Source organism: Lutra lutra, chromosome 8 (assembly GCF_902655055.1).
Source record: "Lutra lutra chromosome 8, mLutLut1.2, whole genome shotgun sequence".
NCBI lineage: Eukaryota > Metazoa > Chordata > Mammalia > Carnivora > Mustelidae > Lutra > Lutra lutra.
This window is the reverse complement of record NC_062285.1, coordinates 113,335,494-113,360,675: the sequence shown is the minus strand read 5'-3', so window position 1 is coordinate 113,360,675 and position 25,182 is coordinate 113,335,494. Positions and strand designations below refer to the sequence as shown.

Sequence of the window (25,182 nt, the reverse complement as noted above, 5' to 3'; positions counted from 1 at the left end):
AAGAGGGAGACAAAAGGGAAAGTCAGAATGGTTTGAGGCCAGAAGAACTCAGCTCACTATTACTGACTTTGAAGATGAAGGAGGCCATGAGCCAAAGAATGTGGACAGCTTCTAGAAGCTGAAACAGGCAAGACAAGGAATGCTGCCCTAGAGCTTCTATAAGGAATGCAGCACAGCCAACACTTAGCCCAGTGAAATCCATCTTGGTCTTCTGATCTCCAAACCGTAAGATAATACACTTGTGTTGTTCTAAGCCATTAAATTTGTGGTTATTTGGTACAGCAGCCATAGAAAACTAATTCAGTGAGGTTCAAATTTTACCTAGTTTGTGATCTCATGGTTATTCTTTTTCCAAAAAAATTATTGATGTTATGTCTGATTAACATTTTGTTTTAAAAAATTAACACAGTTCTTTTTAATGGTCTCCAGTTATAAGAACAAAAATAGAAGAATTTTGCGGAGGCAATAAAATACTTGTTCTAAGTATTTTTTTAAAGGCTATAGAGCCAGAAGACTCTGGATTCAAATTAAGATGTAGCATTTACTAGCTGTAGTTTGGGAAAATTGACCTAAGCCTCTGTTTTGTCATCCATAAGATGGGAATAAAAGTGATAGTTTTGATAAGTAAAATCTTTAAAAAAAATGATAGGTTTGAGGGAGAGATTCAACAAAAGAATCTACCAAAAGTCCTTTGCTTGGCACCTGGTATGTAATTAAGTTAATCACATAATGATGTTAGCTACTACCAGTTTTTTCATTTTCTGATTTCCAAAATATCTCTAACAAAAAGGTACAACTTTCAAACACTTGCTGTTATCGACCTGCATATTTAATAACCTATAGTTTCTCTTTTGATGTTAATTTCTAAAGAAGCAGCAGGAAACCATTCTTAAAATAGCATCTCCCTCAGAATACTTAACCCAGAGTCAACAATTTTTTTTAAAATTATAAATATTCATTTACTAAATTGTTTTTTTAAAAAAATAGAGGGGTAGGACAATGGCCTAAGTACAGATCCAATTAAGCCCACCCCTGTCCCCAAGGCGGGGCGGGGTGAATTCTTTGGTAGGCGCCCAGTGAACTCCTCTCGCGAACCGCCTCAGTGTAAAAGGGGGGAGCTCCTAGCTCTCCTTAGCGCGCGTCTGTCCCCGGGCGGTGCCAGGTGAATCCTGGCGGAGCGGGGAGGCCGAGCCGGGACTCGCAGCAGCCGGCGCGCGGTGCGAGCTGCGGCTGCAGGTTAAGCTTCACCCTCGGCGCCCTCGTGGCTTCCCCCTGGTGTGCGCCCGCGGCGGCCTGGCGAGAGGAAGCGCTTGGCCTGATTCGTTCAACTTCGGGGGCATTGGCCGCGCTCTGGCCGCCCTCCCGGGTCTCGCCCCCCCCGCGCCCCTGCAGCTTCTCGCTTCCCCGGGGCTCCGGAAGGGAAGGAGGCGTGTCCGGAGCAGGCGGGAGGGACCGGTATAAAAGTGCTGGCGGCGCGCCGGGCCGAGCTTCACTTGCCGCCTTGCGCCTGGACGAGGAGCGCCGCGGGAAGCACGGGCCGTGGAGAGGGCGCTGCGCTCGGGCTACCCAATGCGTGGACTATCTGCCGCCGCTTTTCGTGCAATATGCTGGAGCTCCAGAACATCTAAACGGAGTCGCCACACCGCTGCCTGGGCTGGATCACAGCGCTGCCTTTCCTTATGAAGAAGACACAAGTGAGTAGGGCGCACCGGGAGCTTGCCGGCTCTCCTAGAAAATCGCTCCCGGAGCCCGGGGTGGGCGGGGGTGAGGCTGGCTTGTCTCCGCACCGGCTGCCGGGGCGTGTGGGGCTGTTCCCGCGGGACGAGCCAAGAGGGTGCGAGGGAGGCGGGCGTGGAGTGCGAGTCGGAGCCGCCCTGGTCGAGTGAGCCAGAGAGGAGTGGGAGCGATGAGACGGAGCTGGTGTCAAGTTTGGAGTCGAAGCCTTTAAGTTTGGAGCTGTCAGTCGGGAACCGCAGTTCCTTTAAAATGGAAGGGTCTGCTGCTCTTTGCCAGGAGAGTTATCACGGGAAGGCATTTCTTTGCACGGGAGATATTTTCCCGTGGATCCCGGGAGATTACAAAACAGCTCCCAGAGCACCACGGTCGCTCACTCTCAAACCCAGGTTTTTGTGCAGCGCCTAGGTAGGTGGGCGCGAGTCTCCTGCGGACTCGGGTGCAGCGGAGCCAACGGGAGCTCCTTAGCAGCGGCGCTCCGCGAGGCGGGGAACCTGCCCGCCAGCCCCGGAAACTTGGCCCTGCGCGGTATTTGCCAGGTTTGCGGCTCTGGGTGAGTTTCCAGAGAGCCATCGATGGGGTAATACCACCAGAGTGCACCCACCTTCTTCCATTACAGAAGAGAGGAAAAAAGTTTGTTGTTGTCGTTTGTTTTGCTTTTTAAACAGGCACCTCTAATGATAGTTATTGAGGTAATTCCCAGTGCGGCTAAATTGTGCATTATACATAAACACTGTGAGTAAAGCACCGCTCAGGGGTACAATTAGACTTTTTTTTTTTTTTTTTTTTTCCCTTGAAGCAACTATCTAGCTTCCAGTTTGGAACGGCCTGCCACGGTACTCCCACCCACAGTTCCTCTCCACTGCAGTTCTTAACCTCCTCCCACTTCTCCCCTTAGGGACTTATCTGTGTGTCTGCCGCGAATTGGGTAAAGCTGCCCTTTCACCCCCCAGGAGGATCTATCAGAGACTGCAATTCCGAGGGGTGGAAGTGGTGGGGTAAAAGGAAACTTGAGAATTCGTCCAAATCGTCTGTTTAAGATGAAGGTATCCATGTGCTGAAAATGCTTTGCTGAATGAATGGCTTTGTATCCTATTTTCAATTGATGTGTGGGCCTGAGAAATGTACGCATTCAGAAGGAAGGAGGAAGAATGGAGCCCGATGCACAGGTGTGGAAAGGGCACGGGAAAGGGATCTTTCCTGGCGGAAAGGAGTTTTGTGCTGTCTGGAGGGCGGCTGCCGGAGACCAAGAAGCAGAGCACGGGTTCCTATGGAAAGCGGATTAGTTTACGGGCAAAGCATTGAACACCACACCCAGGATCACCGCACTGTGCTCTTGAAATGCAAATGTTAGAGACTGGCACTGAAAGAAAAGTTTTAATGTAATTATTTGACTGGTGCAAGCTTTCTGCTTTGTGGAATAATAAGTGCAAGGGACCAATTCCTTGTTCTAGGAGCATCTCCTCACATGAATGGTAGTGGTGAGACCCAGTGGAGAAATTGCTATATTCTAGTTTAGGAGGGGTGGGGGGGGGAGCCCAAACCTTCTTATTTAAACAAGAACACAGGAGCCAGATCAGGTTAATGTCCAACACTCCAAAGGGAGACGATGGACTATCATGTCACTTTGAGAGTCAGTAGGATTGATGATCCTTGCACCCTTCCTTTGCAAAACAAATGTGAGCTCTCTAATCTCCTTTCTCGCTTTGATTAAATGGCTGTGTAAATCGGATTACATGGAATAATTCCATTGAAAACTAGAAAGAGGTCGATCTAGCCTGAAACGTGGTGGCGTTAGTGACTCAGTGCTGCCGACCAGGGACATTTGAGACCGCTAAGTATTTTAGAAATGTGACCTGCTCCAGCCAAGTTAAAGTGCAAGCCCTTGGGGGATCTTGCTGATGTTAAAGGGTTTGCAGGCAAAGGAGGGCAGTGCCCTTGTTGAATGAAGGCATTCATTCCCTGGGCTCTAATGACCTTCAAGGTTTCCTTTAAGGATACTTCTAGCAATTCCACATTCTTGCCACTACAAAGGAAGACACTTGGAAATAGTAGGAAATAAATAAAATCATGGAAATAGGGGAGAGGGATTAGATCCTTCTTCATATTGTTAAATTTCCTAATCTGGAAGTTAGAAAGAAATTTTCTGTGCAATTATATGTCGATGGAGAATAGCATAAGGAAATTAGACATTAATAAGTAAGGTCTTTTTTTTTTCTACTGCATCTAATGATATCCTTGCCAGGGAGGAATGTCTATTAATGTTCAACAGCTTAAGTAATCATTTATAAATATGGTATCCATACCAGAATTCTATCATAAGGCAACTGGTTCTGTACATTTCCACTACCCAAGATACAAAATGAGAATTTAATAATAGTAATAATAGTGATAAATTTTAGCTTGAATTATAAGCTCTCCAAGAATCCCAGGGACACACAGGCATTTTGGCTTTTCACTCGAGCCAAATAAGTGTGGAAATTCCATCAACAACCACTTGGGGCTTGATAAATGATTCTGTCATTTATTTAGCTTGAGTGATGGACTTCAGTATTTGGAAAAGAATTACACGGGCAATAGTCCTTAGGAGCAATTGTAACAATAAATTGAATCATGAACCTACAGAAATGAATGTGCTTTGCATTTTTCAGATTTCTGCTTCTATTTTATTCATATTGTGTGGTTTTACATCTTCAGAAGAGAATTGTGGCTATGGCTTAGAAGGAACATCTATTTCAATGTGTAATTGTTTTTTCAATGTAATGCTCTGATACACTGGTATATTAAATAACAATTGTGCAGTTTATTTGGCAAGACTGGTTAGAAAGGAGCTGTCAGTTTAATGGGCCCGGAGCCATGTTTATCAATGTTGTACTTATATTTTAGTTTTGAGATGGTTTGTGAGAGTTTTCATGACTGCTGTCAGTTTTAGAAATACCAAGACAGGAAAAATTCATCTTGCAAACAGTGTGAAAGGCCATTTTAGGCACACATTAGTTCTCAGAAAAGAAACAAATAGAATGCTTGTTAGTTTTTGTTATTCCAAAGAAAATACCCTCTTTTGTCTTTATGAAATTTGTCATCTGCGTGATGATGCAAGTTTTAGAAAAAATTAACATTTATGAAAAGAGCATTTCTAAATTTTGTCCTTAAAGTCACTCAATTTGGAATGCGTGCTTTGAATAATTCTAATTTATATACTTTTAATTGATACATTCTGCCAAGACTTTAAAAGTCAAGTGCTAAGTCAATTACATTTAATAGAAAACAAGGAAAGTAACCATATGGAAATCTGAGAGCCTGAGCCAAACAAATTAAAATTGCTAAATTTTTTTATTTATGTCTAACTACCGATTTGAAGATAGCAATTGTGAGTCACATTTTTTCCTTTAATGATAAGTGACTGAAATTCCTCCATCACCATAAATAACATAAAAAAAAAAAAACAAAAAAAAAAAACAAAAAAAAACTCTGCCCAAATAGCTAGTTAGAATATTGAAGGAAAGTTTCTTGCATGGTCCATTGAACCCCACTGCATGGGCCTTCCCCATCCGTGTCTAAGGGACTACCTAAGCTATTATGGAGAGATCGTGGGCTCTTGCTTTTGAAGACTTAAATTCTGATATCTGTTTTACCACTGGTAAGACAAATGACCCTCAGGCAAATGGTTAAACTTCTTAGGATTTCCAGGTTATAATCTATATGATGATTATCAACTAGTTATAAAGATTCTTCTCATACGATGATTGTAAAGGATTAAACAGAAATTTTTATTGGTCTTTATCCCAGCACAGTTCCTTGCTATAGTACAATCAGAATTTATTGTCCCTGAGAAGAGAATCTCCTTGCCAGCAATTTATAAGCCTGAGAAAAACTGACTGTTGCATCTAAATGATGCTGAACCAGCAAAACAGAGAGACCAAGTTTTTATAAATCTGGATCTATGGATTCAGTGCCTCCCATTATAGGTTGTTATCTGTTTATAGACTGTGATTAACACACATCAAACTAGGACTATGTGAAAACAAAGGCACTATGTGGCATGAGCCATGTTAAATCCTTTAAAGTTTTTCTTTAAAGGTAAAACAGAATAAGAGCTTTAGAATTGAAAATAAAGATAGGAACTGGAAGTATTATTACCATATCTGATTCACTTCCATATTTCCACATTCTTGTGAAGTTGCCCTGGTGTGATTCTGTTTATTGTGGACTAAAGGCTACTTGCTTTTCTGAGGGAGGCCACACATTCGTTTCTACAGGGTATCTTTACCAGGCAACGTGCAAAGACTTTTTTTTTTTCATTATGCAAGTTTGTGAGTTTTTTTTTTTTCCTTGATTACCTTAATGTTCCCTTTTATAAATTAGGGTGTAAAGCATTTGGATATGAATCTGAGGAATGATACTTTATCTTTGTTTTCCGGTACATGAATCACAAGCGGCTGCAAGAGACTCTTTTTTTGGTGTTAGTCACCTGTGTAGTCAGAACAGTTTATAAAACAAATTGAGGGAAGGCCAGGATGCTTTTATAATCTACACTGTTTCCAGAGTTATTTTGTATAGACTTCGTCTCATAGAAACCATTGACTGTAGCTTACTAATTTATAGATGCAGCAAGATGTTTTTGCCTTTTCACTTAAGTATGTGTATACTAAAAACTGTTTACAAGCGTTAGGAGTTTGAGAAAATTATCATTATTTCATCTCTACCTATTTCCTTCTGTCCAGAAAAAAAAAGGAGTTGGGCGGAGGTGGCTGATTTTCTTATAATTAGGCCTCATGGTTCTTTTTTTAAAATCACAATGTATGTCATCTAAAGAAAGACTGTTCTTTATGTAGCTCTCTTTCTCTTTTGGCTACATTTTACTATTTTTCTAGGTTGCCACATTGACTTGGATGTTAGGGGATGGAGTTCTTTTGCTAGCCCAGATACTAAGTTGTATGACTTTGGGAAGGCATTTTAATCTCTTCCAACCTTGGTTTCCTCAACTGTAAAGTAAGAAAGAAGGTGGGAGTAGGTGATTTCTAAGTGCCTTTCAGTTCTAAAGTTTTTGATTTCTGAGATACTAGTAAAATAGTTTTGAACCACATGGCATTTAAGCTTCCTTCCTTTGATTTGCGAGAATAATGTAGCCTTGCTTTGGTGTGAATACAAATTATAACCATTGTTTTATGATTATGAACCAGCCAATGGGGAGAAGTGAAAGAGATTTAAGTATAAGATGTTGTACTTAGGGCCATTCTATTTTCTACTTGATAATTCTCTATAATAAGAATGCTATTTATAATTCCTATTTTAGCCATATCCATAGTTGAAGAGGATCTTTCTTTCTTCTTAATCTTTAAATTCTCCAGGGGAGGAAGAATCCTAAGGCAAGGTCAGACAGCTAGAGGAGGTAAGCTGACAAAAGGTCATGAATGCTTCCCAGTATTTGCTCCTCTTTGCTGCTCTTGCAGTCGCCAACATCTGTGTGCAGGGAGTGGAAAATGGAGAGAATCTGGTCATGCAGTAGAGGTATTAGTGGGCAGAATCAGAAGAATGGGTCCTATGTGCGGCTCTGGCTTCAGTGGCCATCACTGAGTCTTAGTAGGCTTGGGCAAGTCTTGGGCAAGTCATGGGCAAGTTATAGGCAAGTCTCTAGTGGTAGTATTATCTGTGAATTGCACCCTAGAGTTAATCCTGAGAAGATCATGAAGAGGAGGGTGTGTAGCTGGACATAGAGAAGCTGAAAGAGGGAACAGCCCTTTTGCTTCAGGGAAAAGATAGTTCCTGTGGGTGACCCTTGGCTGAGTCTTTCCTTGCCCTGGCTTTTTGCAGATCTAATACAGTCTCTGGAACACCTCTTGCTTGCCTTCTTTCCTTAGCTTCTCTCTAAAGCTGACGTTAGCTCAGGGTTGGGGCAAGCCTGGTAGCCAGCACTAGGTTTTCCTTAGCGATCAGAAGCCACGACCGTCCTTTTCTTGTTGACATGGGAATATCAGAAGATCAGGTGGACCTCTCTTCCAAACAAGGGACCAGGGATTTCTCAGAAAATACAATCATGACAATGATGCCAATGCTCGTCTCCTCTAAATGCCCTCAGTCAAGTGAACTACCTACTAAAACAAACAAAAGGCAGGGATGCAGACAGTTAAGCAAGTAACAGTAGCTATAGACCAGCTACTAGGATGCAGGAATTCAGCCCCTGACTTTGCAGGTGTAGCTGTTGCCTTGGGGCTTTGAGTGCTGCCCATTAGAATGTGGTCTTCATGGCGGCCCTTAGGGTTTCTTTTCTTTGTTCCTGGTGCACAGATAGCAGCTCAAAAACCCAGCAGTCACCTTGCAAAGGATGCCTTGCTCCCATGGGAAAGGGCGTAAAAGGCAAGAAAAAGTGCAAACCCACCGCCCCTGATCACTTGAAAAAGTAAGCCACAGTCTCTGTCACCTTTACAGAAAGGGCGTCTGCACTGTGTAATGTGCCTCCCCCTGCAGACTTGGGAGGAAAGAGCACAGCCCAGAGGGGGCCATTGTGTTTGCTTGTATACACACACACTCTGTCACCCTTTTCAGGAGCAAAAGTTCATCTTCTGAACAAAAAGCCCCGTGGGTGCTGAGAACTTTTGCCTCTTTTTTACCTTGATGTAAAATCTCTGAAGCCAATGACCTTTCCATTTAAGTGCCTTGACTAAATTCCAGTATGCAAACACCTCTTATAATTGGTTTCTTTCTTCTAATGCAAGTGTTTGAATGGTGTAGTAACCAGCTCACCTATAGCAATGACAACTTAATGGTGGCTATTTACTGTGAGGTTCTCTCTTGTGCTGAGTTTTCTACCATCTCCTTGGGGTCCCTTTCTCAATGCCCTCCTAAGCAACTGTGTTGTGAAAACACACAGATTCCTTGATTTCCAAGAAGAGTGTTGCAGAGAAAGTGGTTGTGTTAGAGATGCCTTGCCTTCTTCCTGGGATGTGTTGTCCATATGGATGGCTATCAAAATTTATATTCACTGCAGACCTTCGGATGAGGGCAGAGGGAGGAAGGGTGGCGAGGTTTCATATGAAATGATTTCTAATGTGATCTCGAAAACCCAAGGATTACAAAACAAGCCTTGGCAGTTACACATCAGTATTTATGGTTCTGTGTCAACCTACAATTTAATGCTTCTGAAACCATCAACACGTTAGGGATTTAGGTTTTTGATGGTCAACTAAAACTTCCTGTGATTGCTTTAGTTTGGATCTGGTGATTTTAGAAAACTACTCTATTTATTTGGCCCTGCCCAGGCATTTCTGATGTGTTCCATTAAGTAGAGGATGGACTAACACATGTTATTTGACTGCTTGTTAGAAAGATAAATTATCACAGTAGAGGGGAGTGGTTGGTGCTTTCTGCCTCCAGGTGGTCCAAAATGGGCACTGAAATGCAGGAATAAAAGGGAGGTAGAAAACATTCATGAAAAATGAAAAGCAGGGACGCCTGGGTGGCTCAGTTGGTTAAGCAGCTGCCTTCGGCTCAGGTCATGATCCCAGCGTCCTGGGATCGAGTCCCGCATCGGGCTCCTTGCTCATCAGGGAGCCTGCTTCTCCCTCTGCCTCTGCCTGCCATTCTGTCTGCCTGTGCTTGCTTTCTCTCCCTCTCTCTCTCTGACAAATAAATAAATAAAATCTTTAAAAAAAAAATGAAAAGCAGGTTATTAGCATAGTGTTTTTAATATTAGATGAAATAAATTCTATGTAGAAAAGCACAGGGCTACAAAATAGGGTTCCTATAATTCTTGTTTTTGCATCAATTGTAATAGTTATTTTTTTTAATTGTTAAAATTTTTCATTTTTTAACTCTTGCCCGGGAAAATATTTTTAAGATTCTAGTACATATTTGTTTATGATGTTCTATGACCATAGAATTATGTCTTAACAATATTCAGAAAATAGTAGACTTCCCCCAACTATTTGAAACCTGGATCTTTTTACTCCTAAACAATTCAATACACTTTAAAATCCCAAACTGATTTGACCATTATTTTAATTCTTTAGAAATGTCACACACAAATGATTCAGCTTAAAGAAAGGAAATTTATTATAGTTATGTGTCCAGTGTTTGACATTTAAATGTGTGGCTGTTTTAAATAGCGTCCATCACTGTTTTATGAAATCAAATCACCCTGATGCGAAGATCATGCCAAAATGGCACTTAGTAGAAAACTGTTCCAAGATTGATTAATTCATAGAACTTTTCTTCTGGGAGGTAGGTACTGTTTTTTCACAGATGAGGAAACTGAGATAAGGTCTTTCCTCTGCCAACTCCAAGTGGTTATTACCAAGACTAGCAACCAAAGAGATTTAGCTGGCTCAACCCCAGTGTATCCATGAGGCTTATTCAGTACCTCAAAGATACACATTCTGGGGCGCCTGGGTGGCTCATTGGGTTAAGCCTCTGCCTTTGGCTCAGGTCATGGTCTTCGGGTCCTGGGATGGAACCCCGAATCATCGGGCTCTCTGCTCAGCAGGGAGCCTGCTTCCCCTCCTCTCCCCCACACCACTCTCTGACTGCCTCTCTGACTACTTGCAATCTCTTTCTCTCTGTGTCAAATAAATAAATAAAATCTTAAAAAAAAAGATACATATTCTGTTTATAGGAACATTGAATCAAAAGAGAAAAGTGATTCAGATATTAAAAGAGCTCCCAGTGATATTAATTTAGACAACAAAAATTTCATGATTCTAGTTGCCTAGCAGAGTGGCTTATCCTAGATGCTTAGTAAATACATGTTGAATGTTGTGGAATGACTGGATACTGGATTCAGGTTGTTAGGGGCTGATATATTTTTAAGAACCTTTGTTGTTGTTGTTAAAACAGAAAGCAAATTTTAACTACCATATAGAAAACATGTCCATTATACAAACATGTGTTTGGTTGGTGATTGGAGGGGCTAGTTGGCTCACCATTTACAGCATTAATTTTCAGTGAATATGCAATGTCATTTACTAACCCAAATGGGAGACCATGCAAGAAAGTAGAAAACAGTGGATTGGGTTCTGGATCAAATAAATTATTGGTTCTGCCACTGACTAGCTCTATATGACTTGTAGTAAGTATTTCTCTCTGCACTTTACTTTCCTGATTTTTCAAATGGGTGTGGAAATAACTACTTATTATAGTATTGATGTGATGATTAAGTAGGATAGTGCCTAATAGCACAGTGACTTCCACTTAGTAGATAATCATTTCATTCTCTGCTAGAATAATCCTGGAGTGTTACAGCAAATCCACATGCTATAAAAATTATTTCATTATTAACCATACCTGGCTTTGGCTATAAGACTTGCATTCTGAACAAATGAATTAAAGTAATCCCTAGAGATTGATGGCTTAACTGCCTTGTTTATATATTATCTACTTTTCTTTTTTAACACTCATAAGCACTCACTAAATTCAACAAAATTTTCCCCCAATTTGATCTCCTTTACCTTTCTTCTCTTCCTGAGAAAGGAGACAGTTATACAAAATAGGCCAAAAGACAAGCTGCTTTCCAAGAGAAAAAATAGCTTATTGAGTAAGGAAGTAATACGACTGTTAATAAGTTAGTATCTGGCTGCTCAGCACGGATGAGGCACCGTGCCACACACTGCACAGGTAAGTCTCATTTGATTCTAGTTAAAAAAAAAAAAAAGAAGAAGAAGAAGAGAGAAAGAAAATGTTAAGAGAGAGAGATTGATTTTTTTTACACAAATAAGGGAACTAAAATTCAGAGAGATTAAGAAAAATTGCCCAAGATTAAAAGAAAAAGATGCAAGTAAGTGGAAGAGTTTGGTTTTCAAACCAAGCCTGCCTAATTCTAACGACTAGATTCCTCCTAACGATTGCAGTAGAATGCACCCATCTTTCAGTATAAATGTACGTAGCCATGCTATCTGAAAGGCTTGCACTTGTGTGTGCGTGTCGATGATGTCCTTTAATTTTACATGGGCAAGACTGAGAGCAGACCAAGCTGAGTTTCCCCATGAGGGACCGGTGCTTCTGACCACCAGCACCGCCTCCGCACCACCCAGGAGTGTAAATGGTTGTGCTGAGTAATGAGACCCCCACAAGTTAGGGAGCCTGGACTTGGTCCCCAGCCTCTTCCACTCCTGTCTCCTTAGCCATAAAATGCATGCCTCATTGGAAGGCCCCTTGGAAGCTCTAAAAATGCCTTTTACTTTATGGAATTCAGAATTACAGCCAAATCCTTAGTGTCTTTCAAAGAAAACGATATGGTTCTTGGCAGAGGGCAGATTTTAAAATATTTCTAAATTGTGTTTCAAAAAAACTTCTTGGGGGAAAAATAATGCATCAGGGATTACTGTAATCAGTTTGCTCTGACCCTCTTTCATGCTATTTTTGAAGACAATTTTAAGTGGCTGTGATCATATTAGAAAACTATTTAATAATAATGTCCTTATGCTTATGTCTGGCTTTTAAAACTACCAGCCATTTAAGTTGTGACCTTTGCTTTGTGATTCCTTGTCCGTTCAGTTCAAGTGCATGAATGGTAAAAATAATTTTTTATGTTGATGTTTTGACTGTTTAAACAAATGCCTGTCAGAGTACCTTTATAAGCGGTATCACTGGGTAACTTGACAATACTTTACTGGAAATGAAAGCGTTAGCTAGAAGGAACCATTTGAGAGCAGGTGAAGGAGACAACAGAAGTGTGATGAACCAAAAAGACATCAGTTAGGGATGCCTGGGTGGCTCAGTTGGTTGGGTGGCTGCCTTCGGCTCAGGTCATGATCCCCGTGTCCTGGGATGGAGTCCCACATTGGGCTCCTTGCTCAGCGGGGAGCCTGCTTTTCCCTCTGCCTCTGCCTGCTACTCTGTCTGCCTGTGCTCACTCTCTCTCTCTCTCTGACAAATAAATAAAATCTTAAAAAAAAAAAAAAAGACATCAGTTAGCAGACCTGCTTTGGTTGGCTAAGCTGGTTACCCTTAGCCCCAGTTTCCCCATCTGCCAAACAGGGAGAACAATAGTACCTTTCTCAAAGGTGGTTATGCATAAATGAAATAATCCACAAAAAGCCCTTAGTCCAGTGCTTGGCACATTGGAAATACTAAGTAAAATGTTTGCTATTATCATGAGCATTAAACAAATGGTAAGTTTATCAATATCCGTGACTTTTCCTAATTGCAAGGTCTCCACTGTCCGCATGAAAGGGAAAGTTGAAGCCATTCATCCAGACAAGTCAGGCTTCAGATTCACTTTAGTCCTGAATAATTTGATTGTTTTCATTCCCTACTTTAACAAAAATTGAAAAAGAGCTAAATGTGCATAATCGTAATCACAAGATAGTTTACCAAGGAGCAGAGTTACTTCTTTCTATCATGTGCCCAAGGTCACAAAGCTAATACAAGGTAAAGCTGCTTTATGAACCAGGTGGTCTGAAACCAGAAAGAACATGAGTCCTTTCCCTGAACTGGTGAGTGATTTCCTAATTTCCGTATCTGGGAGAAGTCATTTTCAGCATCAGCAGAAATATAGCCCTTTGTTGAAGGAGACTGGGGAGAATGCGTGTGTCTGAGCTCCAGGGCTCTCCCTCTGGCTTTTGACTCTAGCTTGCTGGGGGATCTTAGGCAAATTATTCAGCTTGACTTCACGTTTTCTTACCCAGAATTTCCTTTTTGTACAATAATAATTCTTAGCACCTTTCCTTCCTTCCTGCCTCTCTCTCCTCCCTTTTCTTTTCTCCAACCCCCATCCTTTCCTTGTTTTCCCCCTTCCTCACTTTTTAAACTTAGAAACAGTATGTTGTGTACCTGCTTTGTGATTGTCCTCGTAGAATCACACTACAATAAATAATTTCCAGTCTTAACACATTTTCCTACTGTATTGTTAAACACAAAATTATGTTTGTGCAAAAGTGCTTGACTCATTGGCCTCAAAGACACCTGAAGGAACACAGACTTTGTAGTTAGAAGGAAGCCCAAGTCCTAGTTCTGTTATTCACCGAGACAGTGTGCATGTTATGAACATTCTTTCTCTAGGCCTTGATGTTCTCATATGTATAATGGGGTAATAAGGGTAATAGTATGCAGTTGAAAGAGTACAAAGATTAAATGAGATAATAGATGGAAGTTGGTTGATCCAGAACCAATGTTTGATAGGTGGTATCTGTAATCTTTCCGGGTGTATTTTACCAGCAAAAGATCAGTATACATCAGACTATGTACTGTTTCCGTGTGTTCCATTTGTGTGGTGGCTATAATAATTTCAAAATCTGTTGCCATTGAAAAGCAGAAATTATTATGGGTGATTATGGGAAATAGGATTGTGTAACAGTAAATTGAGGTTAGTAAGGGGTCTGGATCAGGGAGGATCAGCATCCTCCAATGTAACTAAGGTTGCTAACTGACATAGGGCTTGACTACCTCACAAGCTTGTGTCTGAGAGAGAGTTAATTATTAGAGTGGTGCTCTGTAGACTGTGCTCTTCTACTCAGGGGCCTAAGGTCATATTATTACTCTAAGCCTTGAGTGATTAAAAAATTCAAACTTTCCAAATCCTTAAAAGCTTTGTGTTTATTAATGTCTTCCAGAATAATCCTGAAGCAACTTGATAGCATGTGTTGATAGCTTTGGAAACTTCTGGATCTGGAGTCACCTTTTCAGATTGGATGACTTTGATTCACTTAATTCTTGGAGTATTCTGATTTTCTCATTTGTAAAATAAAACTTATAATAGTGACTAATTCCTCGGACGATTGTGAAGATTAAATGAGCCAGTACACGCAAAGGGCTAGTACCATACCAAATACCTAGGTAAATGCTGGTTGCTTTCAAGCAAAATGCATTTTTGCATTCAAAACCTTTTTTTTTTTTTTTTTTTTTTGGTGCATGTGTTGAATTTATTTATTTATTTATTTATTCTTTTTAAGATTTATTTATTTATTATTACAGAGATCACAAGTAGGCAGAGAGGCGGTGGGGGGGGGGCGGGTGGACGAAGCAGGCCCCCTGCTGAGCAGAGAGCTTTATTAGGGGATGGATCCCAGGGCCCTGAGATCATGACCTGAGCAGGAGGCAGAGGCTTCACTCACTCAGCCACCCGGGCGCCCCAGCATGTGTTGAATTTAATACGTATGTCAGAATCAGGAGTTTAGGAGTGTTTTCAGGGTGAATTCAAGTTTTATTTTCTTGTAGGTAATTGTGTTTCAAGAGTAAGAGCTGGATTGTCCAGGTTAATCCCCAACCAAGCTTTGTGTCAATCAAGACAGATGCAAGTTACTTTTATCAGTCCATTACTTTAGGTAAACAAGCATTACATTCTTTGACAGAACATGAAAACTATTATGTTCCCTTTTGATAAAGCGCTGACTTGTTCAAAGCAATTATGAAAGACTGAAAACAGCTCCTGTTTTCTAACATTGTATAATCTTGAGGCCATTTCTAGAGGTTTCTTGACTGAATCTTTGATCATCACTACCTCTGTGATTAAATTACCAATGTAGAAATGTGTGAAGTAATTTTGGGTTCAGTTCAGAGTAGATCTGACACAAAAACTTGAAACAAGACAATGAAACCAAGGAGAAAAATTTCTTTTACATGCTAATGTGGTCCATTAATTTCAAACTCAAAGGAGAATGGGATGGAAACACTGACATTATACTATTTTTGTAAGTGATTGAGGAGAAGAGCTGGAGTACAAGGAAGCTTATTAGTTTTGCATCTTTCCCTGAAAATCTGTGTCCTGGCATTTGAGGGGTTCTGCAGGAACATCAGAACAAGAATTTGCTAACTCTGAAGATCTTGTCTTGATTTCAACTATGTGGCGTTGGTGTTTTAGTCCTTCCTTCCAGGGTTGCCCATTTCATTATCCAACAAAACAAATGGTGATTTCTGTTGTTTCAAAAGTTCTCATGCTCATCATCTAGAGTGATTAGAGAAAGTCTCACTATGTAACTGCTCTGGTTAAAGCCCTCCCCTGACTTTTCATTATGAGCAGTATAAAATCCAAACCTTCAACATTCTATACAGGGTTCTCTGATTTGGTTGTTGGTTATTTCCAGTACTCTGAGTAGTACATTTTATTATAGTGTCATTGAACAACGTACAGTGGTACAGGGATGCACCCACCAGACTGCACTTGGCCTTGAAGGCCCTGTGGGTCCCTTCTTTTTCCATCTTCCAATTGTCCAGCTGAGATGATTGCTCTTCTCAAAGCTCTCTGTGATGATTGTTTGCTCTTATTCTTCATTTCCACTTCCCTTGTGTTTAGCGATCTGACCTTGTACTTTCATAGCATTAAAAAAAAAATGGGGGCGCCCATGTGGCTCAGTTGGTTGAGCATCCCAACTCTTGGTTTCAGCTCAGGTCAGGATCTCAGGGTCACGAGATCAAACCCTGTGTTCTGCTCTAAGCATAGCAGGGAGTCTGCTTGAAATTCTTTCTCTTCCTCTCCCCTTGCCCTACCCTTCAACTTTCATGCTTTCTCTCTCTCTCTAAAAGAAATACATTTAAAAAAAAAAAAATCATACTGGGAGGCTGGGTGGCTCAGTCGGTTAAGATCCAGGATCTCAGGGTCCTGGATTGAGCCCCATTTTGGGCTTCCTACTCAATGGGGAGTCCATTTCTCCCTTTGCCCCCTCCAATGCGCTCTCTCCCTCTCTCTGTGTCTCAAATAAAGAAATGAAAAAATCTTAAAAAAAAATCATATAGTGTGAAAACACTGTACTGAAATTATCTTCTTACTTACCTGTCTACCAAGATAAATTGCCTCATATTGGTATCTCCTGTTAGTAGCTCAGCACCAAAATCTTGGCAAAGATTTTCTGAGCCAAACTATGATCAGATGTTGCATTCTGAACACCTACCAGTAGTCTAAGAGTGGATCGGGGTACTTAACCATCTTTATGCCTACTCACCTCAGTTCATGTGTGACCTCAGCTGAAATAGGGAGAATGATTGGGAAGGCAGGAAGAAATTTAGAACGTTACTATTATGCATTGATGTCAGTAAGAAATGCGTATAACCTTTCTTGCAGCATTGGCCCACACAAACATACATTGTTCAAACATAATTCTGTTTGGAGAGAAAAATGGGCTACTTAGGCTTGTAGAAGAGCATGGAGACCATGGATTTTAAAACAGGTGGGGGAGGAAAATGTGGGCAAGTTGCTGGCCATCTTTAAGGAAGTAATACAATAGGTTGAATGGCAAGTGCCAGTAGGTGTCTACTAATTCAAGATGTATAGAAGGTTTAACAGCCAGAAAAGATGTTAGACCTAATACTGTTGCTGATGAAGAAAATACACACTTTATCTCCCCCAGTTCTCTCCATCTATGATAGTGGTAATATGGATATTACTTGTTGCAGAAGAAGAATATGAGCTTGGGGAGATTGAGAAAGTTATTCCACATCTTAACATCGAGTCAGTCTTCAGACCTGGTCTGTTGGCTCCTAAGCCTTTGCTTCATATCAGTATTTGTCATCTCCTTGTATTGCCTAGCTAGGGTGTTTTTCTTGATATGTAATAGTAATGAATACATCTGTTGTAAATAGAGTTAACATATTCTTCTTCCACACCTTACCCACATTCAGGATGCTTCCTTTCATATTTTCTTTTCATAGTCTGTACTAGTTAATAATTATTTTTTTTTATTTTTTTTTATTTTTTTATTTATTTATTTTTTTTTAAGATTTTATTTATTTATTTGTCAGAGAGAGAGAGAGGGAGAGAGAGCAAGCACAGGCAGACAGAATGGCAGGCAGAGGCAGAGGGAGAAGCAGGCTCCCCGCCAAGCAAGGAGCCCGATGTGGGACTCGATCCCAGGACGCTGGGATCATGACCTGAGCTGAAGGCAGCTGCTTAACCAACTGAGCCACCCAGGCGTCCCTGTACTAGTTAATAATTAGCCGGTGCAGTAGACAAGGACGGGGTATCCTATAGATTCAGACACTGATGTGTATCATCTCTATCGAAGAAAGTGAGGGAAGGCGCCCTGGTGGCTCAGCTGGTTAAGCGACTGCCTTCAGCTCAGATTATGATCCCAGAGTCCCGGGATTGAGTCCCACATGAGGCTCCCAGCTCCATGGGGAGTCTGCTTCTCCCTCTGTCCTTCTCTTCTCTCATGCTCTCTCTCACTCTCACTTAAATAAATAAAATCTTAAAAAAAAAAAAAGTGAAGGAAGACAAATATGACCATAGAAGCTTTAGATGGTTCATTTTGAGTATTTAAGAATTTAAGACAGGTGTGGTTAAGGAATTCAGGAAAAAATGATGTTTCAATGCTTAAGATCAAAGATCTCTTTATGTGTGGAGGAAGGTCGGAGAAGGATAAATAAGTGAAGTTTTCACATTCTTCTGTGATGAGAATCTACCATGTCATGGAACACAACTGTACAGAGCTGGAGCAGCAACGTATAGTGTACTTTAAAACTTCCCAATACGCTTTTGATGCCAAGTTTTCCAAGTTCTGAAGTTTTAAACTTAGGCAACCTTGTAGCGTGGTCTATTTTCTTTTTCTTTTTTTCTTTTTTCTTTTCCTTATATCAGTTAAGCTCAGTTTGGGATGTAGAACGAAAAACTTAACATTTCTGGAACCTATAAAACTTCTCAGATTTTAAGTCATTACTATGTCACAAAGAGCAAAGTCTACCGCCTGCCCTAATTTGCAAACGAAAGCTCCAAAAAGTATTGTAAATGAGAGATGACACACAAAAATTAAACAATGAAGTAGATGTGCAATATTATTTGTGCAGATTTGGCACTTAAATCCTACAGCAGCTGAAGCATGTCTTTTCAATTTCACTTAAAGCTGGATGTGCTGCTCACACAGTCCTCTCTTCACTTCCTGAGGAAGTAGATCCCCATTTTCCCCCCTATGGGGAGAGAGTCCTGTGCTACCCAAGCCATCCCCCTGCTTCCATTCATTCCCCCATGTCCTTGGATTCCCCAGCAAAGCAGCTGCTTTGAAAAGAAGCCCAAAGGATTATCTTGCCATGGCCACCCACTCACCCTCTTTGCTGACCCAAGAAGAAACTTCCTTTTTTCCCCCCTCCCAGCATTATTTAGAGTAAGAACTTGAGAGTTTAAAGCACATTTTTCATATTCTTCTGTGGCATTTGTTTGTTTGTTTGTTTGTTTGTTTTTAGGGAATATTATCAAGTAAGCTTCCAAGTGAGACTTGAAGGAGAATTTTGAAACAAAATAGTTTACATTTACTTTGAAGAGTAACTCAGAAGCCTTTTAAACATTGTAAAAATCTGTGATGCCAATACTTACAACCTGATATGTTGGAAAGGTCTTGTTAATTTCTGCTGTGCATCTTCTTTATTGAATTTGGAGTCTCTACTGCTAAGTATAATTTAATGAACATCATAGTGAAAAATTGGAATAAAAGAGCTTGCCACTAATTATTGCATTTTTCACACTAATAGGCACAACTGAGGCCTATTTTGGCAAGGGAGAGTGTCATTTGAGTCAGCTGATGAGTAGTCTGGCATGCAACTTTGTTTCTTGCATCCAAGTGATGGGAGAGGAGAGCAGTAATAGTATGCCTCAGTTACTCTGAAGAAAGGTAACGTTTTTATTCTTTAGTCAAACTAGGAATGGATCTGGATTACAAAAACAAACAAACCATCAGTTCTATGAACTTTTTTTTTTTTTTTTGCCTGCTTTAGTAATGGATGACCACTAGATAAATTAACCAATGCTGGGGCACCTGGGTGGCTCAGTGCTTAAGCCTCTGCCTTCAGCTCGGGTCATGATCTCGGGGTCCTGGGATCGAGTCCCACGTGGGGCTCTCTGCTCTGCAGGGAGCCTGCTTCCTCCTCTTCTCTCTCTCTGCCTGCCTCTCTGCCCACTTGTGATCTCTCTCTGTCAAATAAAAAAAAAAAATCTTAAAAAAAAAAATTAACCAATGCTTTGGGAAGGGATAAGATTAACATTTAAAAGCTTGACCTAATGTCATCACTTCTGAACATGTCTTCTCCCAAGTGAAATCCTTTTCTCTGCATGTGTTCCCAGTGCAGAATCCCCATGAATAATTTTTTTTTAATTGGCTGCTTTAGAAATTTTGATGGATTGCAACTCATTGGGGAGACAGGGAGAAATTTGTACTTGTCATATTCTGAATTCTAAATGAAGTACGGAGTTGTAGAATTCTCGAAGACTTCCATTGAACTTACTATAGGAAAGTGCCTACAGTCCAGATCCGTGGGGGGCTTTTTGGTTGTGGTTTTTGTTTTAATACCTTTGGGTCAATAAGGGAAAGTAACTTCATAATTGAACTTACCTAGTTCCTTTGGAGGGGGGCTTCTGGGGATTTTATAGGCAGGTGAGCACTTTGGTCTATTATCCTACTTCAGCCACATCTAGGAAAGGCATTTTTCTACTAGTTGTTCATTAAAATTTGTTTATTTAGACCTCACTGGGCTCTGTGCTCAGCAGGGAGTCTGCAGGAGATTCTCTCCCTCTATCCCTACCCGCCCCCGCCCTTGTGCATGTGAGCTCTCTCTCTCTCAATTTAAAAAAAAAAAAAGATTTATTTAGCATCTACTACAAGACACTGTGCTAGAGGCTAGAAATATAATAGCAAAAATTACTTTGTTGCTATCTTCATGGAGCTTACAGTCTACCCTTGGTTTGATATCTTACTTTATCATTTTCATGAGCTAGAGAAGTATCTAAGGGCTGAGAGAAAATGGCTCAAAGTTCAACACAAAAAACCTTTAGCGATGTCCCATTTTGAATAATTAAGAGAATGTTGCAACATGACTCAAACTTGTCATTAGGAGTTAGCAGTTATTGAACCCTAGAGGGAGAGGCGTGACCGTGGGTTTATGGCCAACTGTTGAATGAAACTCTTCTGTTTATCCTGCATTCATTCATTTAAAAAATATTTATGAGACACTTCTCTGTACTCCCCCCTGCTTTACCCACTCTGGCCAGAACAGCGAGGCCCTGAAAAGTACCGGCCTTATGCACGGTTCTCCGACTCAAATGTGGGAGACAAATTATAAACAAAACTGGTGGGTGATGTTGCAATTCCGTTGTGTGAATATGGACACCATCTGCTGAGAATTGAATCATACATTAACCAGACCTCATCTGTGCCCCAGTTCCTAAACCCAAGTGACCATGTGCTAAGATATGAGCATGGAAGTAGGCAAGTTTACATTAAATAGGACCTGGTAGGACTTCTGGTAGGATTTGATCAGCAGCTTGCCTGTTGTCCTAAATGGAATAGAAAGGTATTCTGAGATTTTAAGCAGGCAGTGAGTGCTGTTTTATAATCCCAGAGGACCACTCTTTTGTTAAGTAGCAAGCATGAAGGCAAAGGAGGCTACTTAAGGGCCCCTTGAAAGCCTTCTGGGCAGGAGTGGAGCCTGTACTGTGGCGGTAAAGGAGGAAGTGGAGAAAGGTGAATGTTGCGAGATTGATTCTGCTGGTAGAACTAACAGTACATAACAGCCTGGATGTGGAAATAGGGGAACAGGAAGAATCAAGGATGGGGCCCATGGTTTTGGCTTGAACCACCATGATTTGAGTTTGGAGATGCTTGGGCTAAGTATGGTTGGAATGACGACAACGATAATAACCATGGAAACATGGATGGGGGTGTGCTATTTCCTGGTCCTCTATCAAGTGCTTCCCATCTAGAGCTCCTTTCCACCCTCAACAAGCCTGGGAAGTAGGTTCTACGATGAGGCCCATCTTACAAGTGAGGAAACTAAAGCAGAGAAAGATGAAGTAACTTTTTCAAAGGCCATAAGAGTGGTCAGTGGCAGAGTAGAGATTCAAAGTTGGGCTTCTCTGTGCATGAGTAAACAGGGATGTTTTCTAAAACTCTCTTGAATTTATTACTGAAGCTCTAGTTGACTTTTGAAACTCTGCTGTTGAGGTTAGCATCACCCACCCCAAACAATTCAGCCTCACTTTTACACCAGGTCAAGATGGGTCTGCGTGCTTTGGGGGAGCTGATCCAAATCCAAGCCCAGGGGCAATTCACAACCTCTTTATCCTCTTCCTGTTCTGATCTTTCATCCACAGAGAAGCAGAGCATATATGGAATGTGACCTTCACTATTAGTACAACTTTTAGTTTTGACTTCAACATCTAAAGGATTAGTAATAAGGATTAAATAACTATGGCAGTCGTGTCGTGATCTGTCATGTACCAGGCATCTTGTGGGTGCTTTACATAACACTGTCTTATTTAATCGTTTCAAAAACCCAAAGAAATGCCATCCTCAAGAGAAGACTGAGGCTCACAGAGCTTATATAATTGGTTCAAGGTTACAGCACATTAGTGATGGAATTAGGATTTGAATCCAAGTCTTTGCTGATGTTTTTCTGGTCTAAACATCAGCTCCATCAACAATGAACTTGCATTTGGAAGTGTCTTGTTACCAAAGGAACATGTCCCAGGCATGTCAAAGATAAGTGCTTTGTTGTGCTGTAGGTAGTAGAATTACATTAACATTCTCATGGATTGCCAATCAAAAAATTCATTTTTTAAAAAAATTTTTTTAAATGATGCTTATCTTACAATTTGAATTTTGAAACACTAATTGAAAATTGCAAACAAAGTTTAGACTAAACTTTATGAGAAATAAATGCTTAATAACTTGGGTTCTTTTCTCCTAGCATTGCTTAGGATTTAGGTGCATGCGGTGTGATCCATTCTAGCTAAACAGAGGGGGGAAATGATGAAATGTATTTGCACTGGAGGGGCCAGAAGAGGAGGCTAAACTTCCAGAATACTTTGGTCACTTAGAGCCCAGTTAAGTCCACTGCTGTCTTTAAAACTGTTACAGCTAGTGCTGGAAGCTGTTACTGGGCCTGACTGAAGGGTCTTTGTGCTCTGGCTACCATCTATATGAGCAAAATGCATGCCCATCATCTAGCTCTTTTCTCAAGACTGTCCTTTCCCTATCAGCTGTACCTGACTGGCCCAGTCATCGCAGCAACTGTAGCTAATTGCAAAGGAGCAGGAGAAGTTTGGCAGCCACCACAGAGGAGGAGAATATACTAGGAGAGGGCTGGGTGGGAATCGAAAGAGCCAATTCCCAGTTTCCTCTACACTCATTACTCCTACACTGTTCACTACATTTCCCTTTTCTTTTTCCAAGTTGCTCTAAATCAGGAGCATCTAATATGTAGCCCTTGAACTAAATGCACCTTTGTATACCTTTTTAGACCTCTCTGTTTTCCCAAATGATATAGTACCCCTGAGCTAGGAGAACCTAAAATAGCCTGTCTCACACTTTCAAGAATACCTTAAAAAAAAAAAAAAGTCACATGGAGGGCTTGTTAAAAGTGTACATTCCTGAGATGCACTCTCAGAAATTTAGGTTCTGTGTGATGCTGGAATCTGCAATCTCAGTAAACAACCCCAGATGATTATACACTTTCCTCTAAAGGTAAGACAGCTGACTCCCCATTTCAGTTAGAGCCCTTTGAGTGAAAGGGGGGGAACGTTTCAACAGTTTATTCAACTTAACCAAAGGCAATTTGGTGTGTCCAGCACACATTAAGTAATCAGGAATGCTTAGGCTGTGACCTTTGCAAATCGGGTTTGCCATGTGATGTGATGGAGAAAATGATCAAGATTGTGAGTGTGTTTTAGCTCATGCCTTTAACCCCCACTGGTTTTCATGCTGTTTGGAAGCACTTAAAGCCGAGTGTAAAGATTTAGTTTATTTTAATGTCATTAAAAAAGCCTAGGTGGGGAAAAAACTTTGGAGATTTCCTGAGTGTGCTTCCTCAGATTAAGCTTTTTAAAACTTAAAAGGCCTGGAGAGATCAAACTTGTCAGAGTCTTGGTAGCTGATCTGACAAGACATCTGAACACATTTAATTGCAACCATAGGAGAACAAAAAACACAAGAAGTTCTAGGAAGTTCAGTCCTTCAGTCCAGATTCAGCACATGGGATCAGAGAGCAACAGGATCCAAGATTTATTTCTCCATCTCTCAGTTGTTTGGAATGCAAAAGATTTTATGGATTTTGAAAAAGTTTCAGAGCTTTTTGATTTACATGAATTAGAATTTATGTTTTTATACTTTTTTTTTTTTTTTTGGAAAGGTACAGTGCTCAGAGTGCTTATTGTGGTAGTGAACAATGCCATCCTAAAAGAAACCAGTGCCCATGGGGTTCTGAGGGTGGCGATGTGCATTTCAGAACTGTCATGTTGTTTTTTGTTTGTTTGTTTGTTTGCTATATTCCTATACTTTGGCCAATTTGGGGGGCCTGTCTCCTATTTCCTTGAAAATATATTTACTTGCAAAAAGAATTGGCAACAAATATGTAAATCTAGGCTCAACATTAAACTAGTACCCACCTTTTTCTAGAGTAATCTGGTTTGTTACATATTCTCCTCATAAAATTGATTAGAATTAGTCATCAGTATCTCCCTGAAATAGAGCAGATTATATTGTTTAGGGAAAGTCTCTTGCTGTGTTTTTATAGAACTGCTGTATTTGTCAAGAGCTAATGACCTATATTACGCTTGTTTCTAATGAAATAATGTCTCCTGCTGGCATAAATGCTTCTTCTGTCATGTAAGTGTCTTACAAAATAGTAATAACAAAACTGGAACACCTGGGCCCTAGATCCTGAGGTAGTTCATTGCACAGATTTTCACACCGTGGCAAAGCTTCTGAGTTTACCTGGCTTTCGTTAGCCACTGAAGAAAGAGAAAGGCTGAATTTATCATGATAGCCCCACTGCTTTTGAGCTGCCTTCTTTTCTACCAAGACCAAAGTTAACACCCTAGCCTTTCCGAATTACTTGCTCTCCTTCCTTTTCAAGCTGTTCTGGATTACCCTTGCGATTCCCCCCACTCATTTATCCCCGTGGACCCACTGTGGATGGGTTCCTAGTTCTCTCAGTCCCACAGAACTGATCCTTGTCAGTGTCCGCTCTGTGAGGTGTTTTCCGGCAATGGTCAGGTTGACATCTTTATTATTTTTTTTAATATTTTATTTTTTCGTCGGAACACACAAGCAGCGGGAGTGGCAGGCAGAGGGAGAAGCAGGCTCCACACAGAGCAAGGAGTCCCCTGTGGGACTCCATCCCAGGACTCTGGGATCATGACCTGAGCTGAAGGCAGACGCTTAACTGACTGAGCCACCAGGGCACCCCAAAGTTGACAATTTTTAGTGCTTCTTTTTTTGTTCACATTTGCCCTTTTGTGCTTTCTTTTAACGGTGGCTGCAGATCCCGCAGTCAGCTGATTTACCTCTCCTGTGCTTGGCTTCTCATTGTCTCATCTATTCAGGTAGCTCTTTCTCCTCCTCAGATGTGGTATCTGTCCTGCAGAGTTTTGGGTGATAACTTACAGTCTCCAGCTGTCACTTCTCTTACATTCTCCTGACTTGGTGAAAAGCAGGACTTCTTACCCAGTCACCTAAACTGGAACTTGAGGTCATTCATGACTCCTCTCCTTTTTACCCCACACATTTTGTCAGTCAGCCAAGTTCCAGTCTACTTCCATAT

The 25,182-nt window shown here is 41.0% G+C and overlaps 1 protein-coding gene across 3 annotated transcripts in view; it reads left to right on the top strand.

The window, feature by feature from the left end:
- The first annotated feature begins 1,152 nt into the window (after positions 1 to 1,152).
- Positions 1,153 to 25,182, top strand: part of KITLG (KIT ligand) — an 87,231-nt gene continuing 63,201 nt past the window's right edge. Inside the window, exon 1 of one of the 3 annotated variants that reach the window (XM_047740253.1) lies at positions 1,153 to 1,694. In XM_047740253.1, coding sequence (XP_047596209.1) covers positions 1,680 to 1,694 — 15 coding nt within the window. In that variant the 5' untranslated portion in view covers positions 1,153 to 1,679. The remainder of the gene's footprint in view (positions 1,695 to 25,182) is intronic. The other 2 variants (XM_047740251.1, XM_047740250.1) reach the window with 2 other exon arrangements.